General features: G+C 44.5%; 2 protein-coding genes across 3 annotated transcripts; one reads left to right on the forward strand and one right to left on the reverse strand.

Annotated features, from left to right (window-relative positions):
• Nucleotides 1-6: 6 nt before the first annotated feature.
• On the reverse strand, nt 7-9,071 carry LOC119434717 (thrombospondin-type laminin G domain and EAR repeat-containing protein). Of its 2 annotated transcripts, XM_037701800.2 has the most exons (6): nt 8,802-9,071; nt 4,492-4,646; nt 4,212-4,423; nt 3,245-3,321; nt 2,262-2,546; nt 7-1,185 (listed from the first exon to the last, which is right to left on the reverse strand). In XM_037701800.2, coding segments are annotated over exons 3-6 (801 nt in total). In that variant the 5' UTR covers nt 4,214-4,423; nt 4,492-4,646; nt 8,802-9,071; the 3' UTR covers nt 7-748. The 2 variants fall into 2 exon arrangements, with proteins under 2 accessions (XP_037557728.2, XP_049515536.1); XM_049659579.1 differs by lacking the exons at nt 4,212-4,423; nt 4,492-4,646; nt 8,802-9,071 and having other exon boundaries at nt 3,245-4,181.
• On the forward strand, nt 6,331-7,659 carry LOC119434718 (RWD domain-containing protein 2B). The gene is made up of 3 exons (XM_037701801.2): nt 6,331-6,837; nt 6,897-7,168; nt 7,253-7,659. The coding sequence occupies exons 1-3, from the start codon at nt 6,640-6,642 to the stop codon at nt 7,641-7,643; spliced, it is 861 nt and encodes a 286-aa protein (XP_037557729.1). The 5' UTR covers nt 6,331-6,639; the 3' UTR covers nt 7,644-7,659.
• Nucleotides 9,072-9,395: the final 324 nt, after the last annotated feature.

The following is a 9,395-nucleotide window of genomic DNA, read 5'->3' on the forward strand; positions in this document are numbered from 1 at the left end:
CTTGGTACATGCAAAAAGCAAGTCTACCGGGATTTCTTTTTGGATTTCTTTTGGGATTTCGTTGGCGTTTTAGAGGAGACGAGTCCTTCAAGGCTAATAAGCGACTGACAGCCGCTCACATGAATGAACAATAAGGCTAGTGGTACATCCCTTTTCATGAGCGAGCCGAAGGCTCTTACTGGATGACAGAGGCGGAAATCCGAATGGAAATAGCGAGAGCAACAGCGGCGTCGAAATAGCGCGGGCGATCGTATCTTCCATATTTGGGGATGGTTACCGCGGGCAGAGAGTCATCCATGTTACCAAAGCTTTACTGACATAATGTGAATTTAGCAAATAGTTTCAGCATATGGTAGGTTGCTATGCAGGACAAGAATCGCAATACAGCAATTATGTAAGATCGAGAAGTGAAGGCGGTCAAGATGACCGACAAGGTGATATTTAGTAGAGCGATGAACTGGGCTAATTGGAGCACATTCACGATTATGTTGAGCCGAGTTTTAACACTGAGTATATGAACGACTACAGACAAGGAAGGACGAAGCGCAAATTACCTGCCTTGTCGTAGTGTTCATATTTGAAGTGCTAAAACTCAGCCCAACATAGTCATGATAGTATTCAGTTGAGAGTGAAACATGGTTGCACATCACACAGAGCTTACGATTGGTATATTTACCACGCGGTGTTTGCAATTATCTCCAACTTAGAGCTCTTGGACGGGGCTACAGCCCCTTGTATGCGGAGCAAGTTATATTGAGCCATTCGCGTTCGCTGGAAGTCGTTTACACATGTATGTACGATGTGTGTATATAGTCATGCGCACAAAAGTCAGCACCGGGCAGCGCGACGGGCCCAAAGCGGACGATGAATACATGCATGCGAGGAGCGCACCAAGCAGCAAGTCCCGAGAGGGCTGCAGGAGGTGGAAGGTCAAGTCGTGCACGCCGGGTCCCATCGTCGACTGGGTGTGCTGAACTTCGGCCAGGACGAAGTGCCAGCCGTTGTACTGATAGAGGTGCACCGGCTCGTACAGACTGCCCACGGCCAGAAGGAACTCGCCGCCGGCGCCTTCGTATGCGGCGATCTTGGTAGCACCCGTAGTGTGTAGGCACTGGAACGGAACGAACTTGCCGTCCACGTACTTGTAGACGACCGAGTTGACTGCGTAGTTGCGGTGGTCATCATCTGCAACAAAGAAATTTCGCTGCCACTGTGACAAGGCCTTTTAACATGTGGAAATGTATGAATTATATGACCCGTTCTGTAACAGGCCAAAATTTTCCATCGTAAAAAAATTGCTTTAAGTGCGGCCGTTTTTAACTGAGCTCTTGTATAGTTTTTAATTTTCTATACTACTTCGCCTGTCCTGTCTGCTCATTTGTACAGGAGACTACCATGCAGAGAGATGCCCCTCTTGAGCGTTACGTCAGTCGGCGCACAATTGCTAGTAGGAAGTATTTACAGGCTGTCAATATTTTACTACGTGCAAACGCACTGCGATGGTCGGTGGTTCAATGAATAGCGATGTCGGTGGCGCTTCCAAGAAGTCTTAAAGTCACCCAGAAGTTATCGCACCATATTTGTTTTCAGATGTCTCAAGATGGCGTCCCACATCAGGTCATTGACGCCGCGGCCACGCAAATAGCCTTTGTAAGACCTCGCACAATTCGAAGGCGTTTCATACACCATGCGCTCGCGTGGCAAACCGTACGTACGGCCTCACCTGCCAGTGTTATCTTTCCATTATGCAGTAAAACAGGGGAAAAGTCGAAGACGTCAACACGTACGTACTGTGCATTCGTCACAGTACGAAATACGCCCGACTTGTCAAAATTTCTACGGAGCTAATTGGCCTCTGCGTCATTAAGAGGATGAGATAACACGGTGACAACTCGGACATGAGCGCGAACCGACGCATTGACTTGCGAACCATGCTGACCTGGCGTTGAGATTCCGGAAAGAACCTACATAACTTGAATACTCATTACTTCTCTGTAATTAAGAAATTTTCAAATCGGATGCGAGTTTCATACGGCTCTAGATATTGAATGTGGTTTGTAAGTACGCATTGTTCATTGCTTATGTCACCGAGGAGTCTGCGCTTGAAGAAGCGTACGGGTACACCTACTTAAAACGCCGTCGTGCACTACCAACTCACTCAAACCTCGCTTTTGCGAATCTTAGCATTCACATATAGATATGCCTCGGAATAAGAACAAGAGGAAGTGATGAACCGAGCAAGTTTGAAACGGGATTCTTACATTGTTCGTATTGATTAGCGATGGCCAAGAAGAACTCCTTCGTCGATGAGTCAGGTCCCAGCGTGAAGAACTCCGCGTCCGTTGCAGCGTACGTGGGAATCTGCTGCAGCGTCTTCCACGTGTTTCGGGACAGGTCGTACTTGTAGATGACGGTGCTCACTTTGGCGGTGTCCCTGGAGAAGCGCTTGTTGACTACTGCCAAGAAGTCCAGGTTGTGAATGGAGAACGGCTCGAGGTCGCACACTACCCTGCTTTCCACTTGGGCATACTTATCGAAGTACGTGGCTGCGAGGAACGTCCAGATTGAACTAAGTGGTTTGTGTTGAGCTGCGCGACCAGAAGCCAGTCTGCAGCAGATTATGCTAAGCAAAAGTATGGACATGTTGACAAAGTGTGGACTTTTGTGTACAGGTTGCAACGGTTTTCGACTTCGAAACTATGCGTTATGATTGCGTGCGCCTATGAAATGTGCCGTGGTTAAAAACATTTGCGCGTATAGGTAAGTTTCATTAGCACTTAAAACAATTGCACAGAAACAGAATGTCAGCTCATTAATGTATATGGCTGAAGGTGCAAGCGTACCGAGACTGAAATTTAGTCTCCGATCACTATTCAGTGAGTATATTAAGCAGTGATGTCTTGGACTATATTTGCAACACTGTCGCAATATAGAAAGTTGCGATGCGTTACTTGACAGACACTTAATATTTTCTTGTGTACATGTATCATTTGCAGACGACTGCCATAAAGATTTGTCAATATATTTTTTTGCCTGCTAAGCAATACGTATAGAAGGTTCTTTCAATGGACATACAAGCCTCAAATTGTGTCGCGTTAATGATGAAAAGAAAAAAAAAACACGAAAAGCAATTTAAAATTGAATTCTTCGTCATCACTTGTGCCGAAAGGTCTACAGGGCCGTATATGATAAGGCATGAAATCGCGAAAGATGGGCGGGGGAGTCGATCCAAAATATAGTATACCTCTCCAGTTGTAGATAGAAGTGAACATCTCTTTCCCGGAGTTCGCCAATGCGAGGTTGAATTCTCCGTTTGACTTCCTGCATGCACGCAAAGGCAGATGTAATTTTAATTGGTGCTACCTGACATGTGTCGCACAATACATAGAATACCCTTTAGAACAGGTAACTTCGTACAAATACTTACGAATTCATATCACATAAACCTTACCTGGGCAACCCCCATTAATAATATAGTAAACAATGCTAACCGCGCTCTTGGTTACTTAAGGCGAAACTTTTAAGGCTCCACAATCTGAAATTATTGCTTTATAAAACCTTAATACGCCCGAAATTAGAATACGCTACATCAGCCTGGGACCCTAATAACTTAAACTTAATGCATTAGAATTAGTTCAGAATAACGCTGCTCGTTTTATTCTTTCGAATTACAACAGAACTGCCAGCGTAACAGCCGTGGAAACTAACCTTTCTCTTCCATCTCTCGCAGCTCGACGTAAAGTTTCCCGTTTATCATTATTTCACAAAATGTTTCACCATACAACACTGCATGATGTATTCATATTCCACACTACTTATCTCGTCGCATCGATCATTCTTACAAGGTTCATGTCCCTTCTTGCAGCACAAATACATTTTCCCTGTCATTTGTACCTCGAACGTCACTAGAGTTGAACCACCTTCCCGCAAACATTGTATCCATCAGCGATAATTTCTTGTTTCGTGATGCCTTAACCAACATTACTTGCTAGAATGCAGTTTCATGTACTTGTATATCTTGTCTTTTTTATTGTAATAGTTTTCTTTCATCGTATTCCTACTGAATTATTTGTCAAATTGTATTTTTATGTTGTACTTGTTTTTCTTGTATACTTACTGTTTGAATTTACCTGTAACCCACTCCCCTCTGTAAAGCCTTCACAGGCCTTGAGCGTATAATAAATGAAATGAAATAATGTAGCAGTACTAACATTCGCCAAAAGGCCACGGAAGTCGGAGAAGCGCTGTTGATAGTGTGGTCGATGTAAATTTTTCTTGTGTCCTTGTCAAAGAACTGAAGTTCAGCGCCATTGGAAAGACCAGCATCAGCGGCTACGATGTAGAGCTTGTTATTAAAGCTAAATCCCACAACATTTCTCGGGTCAACGCAATCCGTATAAGCAATAGGAGTCCACTTGCTGCCCTGCAACAAAACAATGTTTAGTGAAGTGAAAAATAAAAGGGAGGAGTGAGGGCAAGGTACGGGCTTACCGTCAAGGTTCCCACAGTAAGCTTTGGTCTTATGTCTCTTGAACCAGCAGAAACGCACACCACATAGAGTTCGCCGGCGTAAGGCACGAAGCTGACAGACAGCTGCCGCTCACACAAATCCGAGAACGGTGAAAGACGCTGAAGACGATGTACGCCTGTGTAAACATGCACATTATTAGGTTTGTATTGAAAAAGAACGATCACAGAATAGTAGAGCTAGCTAGCAAATGCCACCAGGAAGGGTACAACACCTGCCGGCCCTAGAAGAAAAAGCAACACGAGGGTCTAGCGAGTAAATAGCAAGCGCGCGTGCAGCCATACAAGCTAGATGACGTCACCATCACTGCTTCGGGGGCCCGCTGTCTGTGCCATAGTTGGCTGATACGAGCTAGTGTATTCGAGTTCCTCAACTATACAAGTCTTAAAATTAATAAATGGTGGGGTTTTACGCGCCAAGACCACGTTATGAGGCACGCCATATAGTGGGGGACTATGGAATAATTTTGACCACCTGGGGTTCTTGAATGTGCACTCAATGAACGGTACACGGGCGTTTTTGCATTCCACCCCATATCGAAATCTGTGGACCTAAATTCATCTGAACAGAACTTCTTTTGTCAGACACGCGTTGCTCGTTCGCAACGCGTGTCTGAGTACGAGCGCCGGCATCTCAGTGCGCCAAAAGCCAGACCTTTGAGATTATGGCACGAGAACTATGAAAGCGCAATGCCGCACTCTCAAAGGACACGCAAAACCTGATACACATTCGAAACTGTCCTGATCTACTACAGCAAGGAAGACGTGCTAATTAGCAGAGCCGCACATGCCTTTGTTTCTTTTTATTATAATTAAGTCCCATTACTCTATTATATACACCCTGAGGGACAAAGTGCACGACATACTTCGAAAACTGCTAATATTATATTATAAGTGAACCTGAATGGCATTACAGGGATATTAGTTTGATGGACGTATGGGACAAAATGTTCATTGAGGTAACTTTAAATACAATCAGGTCAACACGTGATTTAAATCAATCAAGAGGCTGGCGTCCGAATGGGATATCCAACAACGGATCTCAACCATTTCTATACGAGCCTATTTTCTGGATTTTCTGAAGTCTTAAGTTAATTTATCCTTTACCAAAACTACCTACTGGTGCACCTCATTGCGTCCAGGGTATCGAACCGGAACTGAACCGGATCGTTACGTGTTATCACACTCCAGAACAAAAAGTAAATAAAAAATAAAGGTATTCGAGTTTAGGTTATCCACCTTCTCTGGAGATTTTCACCCATGCAATGGCTGCACCTGTGACTTAACTATGCTACCTCGTTGTAAAAGCATATGAGCTTGCCGTCATTTAATTACGGTAGTGCCATTAGGGTGGTTTTGAAAATGTCGCGTCGCAAGGGACTCGCATGTCAGTGGCCCTCACCATTTTCACACGTTCATAAGTGTATTAAATAGTTTCCGGTGGTGGGAAACCTATGCGTAATCTGAATTGAAGCAAGTTCTAGCAGAGCGGACGGTGTTGAGAGCACACTGGCATGGCCGTTCGATGAAAACTTTTTTTTTTTTTTTGATCGTGTGTTATGTAACCTGAAGTAATGACAGCTTGGAGCACCGTCGAATTCTTGTACAAAATTTATGCTGTACTCATGTAATTTGCAAGTTATGCAAACACGTGGTTCAAACTGGTTTGAGCCGTTATTTTTTCGCTCCGGAGTCAAAGGGAAACATACATTTTCGCTAAACCAGAACGATAACGAAAAAAAAAAAAAAAAAAAAAAAAAAGGTTCAGTTCAAGACTCGTATTGAAAGTATTGTCGCTAAATTTGTAAGGACAACGGCGTTATGCCTATAAGGGGTTGTTCGCAGGTGTTACGGAAAAGCAAAAGCAGACTTCGAAAAACCAAGTAGCACCTTAAACCAATATTTGCACGTTCGAATAAAGCGCCAGTTTATACACTTATGGAGGGCCCCGGTAGATGGCGGCAGCCGTCCAGCCAACGTAAAAAGCCAACGTGGTTTTATCTGCAAGCATGGCGCCCCGCAGTCAGCAGTATGTGGTACGTTTGAACAGATGATTTAACGTTACTTTCGCAAGTCTTTCGCCGAGAGGATCATTTGATACCGTAACGAACCATGGAGCGGGAGCGCTTAAGCGAAGACCTTAGTTTACAGCTCGCAGAAGTTGAAATGCTGTCAAGCATGTACCCTCGAAGTGATGAATTCAAACTTTTGGGTGCACACGCTGTTAGCGAATTCAGAGATTTTCTGGACGGAAAATGCGACGGGGTGACGTCTTCTTTGGATCTGAACTTCAAGATCAGAACGGAAGTGGTGAGTATCGCGCCGTTTACGCATCGTCGGATGTAATCAGCGCCCGATTTTCTTCCTAGGGAGCGATAGACCTGGACGTTCATTTGCCTCACAGCTACCCTTCAGCGCCACCAGAAATCGCAATCCGAACCGATTGCCTGGACAGAGCCACGCACACTGCCTTGACGAAGGAAGCCCTGGAGTTCCTCGCCTCGCAGCCATCTGGATCGCTGGTTGTGGGCGACACTGTCGACTGGATCCGGGAAAATTTCCCAAGGTTCTGCGTTTCACCAGTCGCCCAAGAGCCCGTGCTGAACGGCCAGCGCTTGTTTACAAGATTGTGGATCGTTAGGTGAGCTTTCGTAAAGCACTTTTTCGCGACGGAGGCCTGTTAGTCCGCATTCATACGACCTGCTTGACTTTTTTTTTTTTTCAGTCACCACATATACAACAAGAACAAGCGGAGGCTCATCCTAGAATGCGGAAAGGAAGGGAAATTGACAGGATTCTGCCTCCCGGGAAAGCCCGGAATAATCTGCTTCGAAGGCCCTTCGGAGGAGTGCCTGAATGCCTGGTCAACGATAAAGAACCTCACGTGGAAAAGGATAGGTCTGAAGCACCAGGAAGACGTGGAAATAGTGGACGGGCAAGATGTCGGAAGTCTCAGGAAGTTCGAAAAGTTTTCCGAGGTTGCTTTCAACACTAAACAAAACGCTAGTAGGGACCACCACATGGACATGGGCGAATTTGCTAAGTTCTTGAGTGAACACGGCTGTGAAAATATCTTTGAAGTGCTCTTCGGAATCGAGGCCAAGATAAACAGCTAAAATTCCATGCTTGTTTGTGATAAACGGTTGTGCTCTGAAAATATGGTGTAAACATTTCCTAATCGATTGTAGGCCGTGTGCGTGAAGTCGACGGATGCTGTCGGCGGCTTGTAATTCAGTCAGAGTTGCTGTGTAAAAGAATAGTTTAACCTAGCTGCTTCGCAAGTTCTAGAAATTTTAGTCGATGTGGACAGAGGTTTGAACATTCGAGCGAGCAATGTTACCTGTTGTGCTGCGTCTGCATATTGCCAGACGTTCTTGTTACCCGCACTAGCTTTGTGTTTATCTAGAGGCGGGCGAATATCTTTTTTTTTTTTCGAATGCGAATAGTAAGTATTGAATAGCCAGCGCTGACGCACATATTTACAGTGGAAATATACGGTATTTTGGTATCATGAAGCACCACGCCTGCACCGACTAGTGCAAAATTGGCAGCTAGCAGGGACGAAGGATCTGCTTTATACAAATCACTAGTTGTCATTAAAAAACTGCACGAATGGCTTCTCAACGTATTGAGAGGGTGGTTGCAAATAAGCTTTCCAAAAACGTCAAATCCATGCCGAAAAAAGATGAGAAATTGCTGAAAGATGTGTGTGCCGTAAACACAAACGGCCCCGTTGCAAGGAAAACTGATTGGTTGTAGAGTAAAAGATAAAACTGCTACATTACTAGACTGACATAAACTCCAATTGACAGACAAGCAAAAAATTGCAGGTTGTTACGCATGCATACACTAAAGCGACGAAACCGAAAAGGCTTTTTCGGCATTGCTTCGAAAACTGTTCACTTCCTGTAATTCGCGTACTTCGTTTAGCAGGCAGAACAGTATAGTAAGGCTAACATGCAGTACGTTAATTGTGTTTGCAAAATATCCGTTTCGAGTATTCGAAAATAAACGAATAGTTAATTTTCGAATGCGAATAGTTAGTGTAATATTCGAAACTTCCCATATTGCACCACCCTTATTTTTAACATTTGAAATTAGGATTTATGATGTAGAACACATTAGTTTCAATGGGCGCCACAGTCTTGTCACAATGAGCACATTCTTGCTCGTTGTGCCGTCAAGTCAACTCGCGTTTGTTGTGCGATTGCGCCCCCTGTTAACGGCCCATGACATCACTAATGCTTTCTCGAAATCATCCATACGCGACTTACCGAGACTGTCCTTGATTGAGACGTCGAGTGATGTGCTGCGCTTCCCTCGTCTTTGACCGGAATCGCTGGGCAAGTTGTGCGCTGCTAAAATAGAATCCAGAAGATCCTGTACCGCTTGGTCATATTCGTGCAACTCGGTGGGCCCTGCAAGGAGAGAGTGTTGGGTGTAAGTGTACAATTATTAATTGCAGAGTTGTCATGCAACAAGCTAGACACACAGGACAACATTGATGCCCGCATATGTATTGTAAACTGGACTGGAATAACTATTTTATGTATTGTAAAAAAAAAAAAAATGGGATTTCACAAAAATTCACATCAGCGTTGTATCGCTAACCTCCACCCCGGAATGTCGGCAAGAATGAGTACCGCTCGCTAAAGACCGATAAAAGGAATAGCACCGCTTTCCGGCACAGTAAGTTTCACGCACATTATCTACACACATCTACCACAACTTGCACGCCAACTTATGCACACTTGAATCGATACACCAAAGCATGTGTAACAGCTACTACACCAACAGTACATGAATGTTCGCTGAATGTTTCGTGACAGTCCACAGGACTAAGCGAGTTACTAGGGATACTATTTGCT

The sequence above is a fragment of the Dermacentor silvarum genome, unplaced genomic scaffold (genome assembly GCF_013339745.2).
Source record: "Dermacentor silvarum isolate Dsil-2018 unplaced genomic scaffold, BIME_Dsil_1.4 Seq193, whole genome shotgun sequence".
NCBI classification, from domain to species: Eukaryota; Metazoa; Arthropoda; class Arachnida; order Ixodida; family Ixodidae; genus Dermacentor; species Dermacentor silvarum.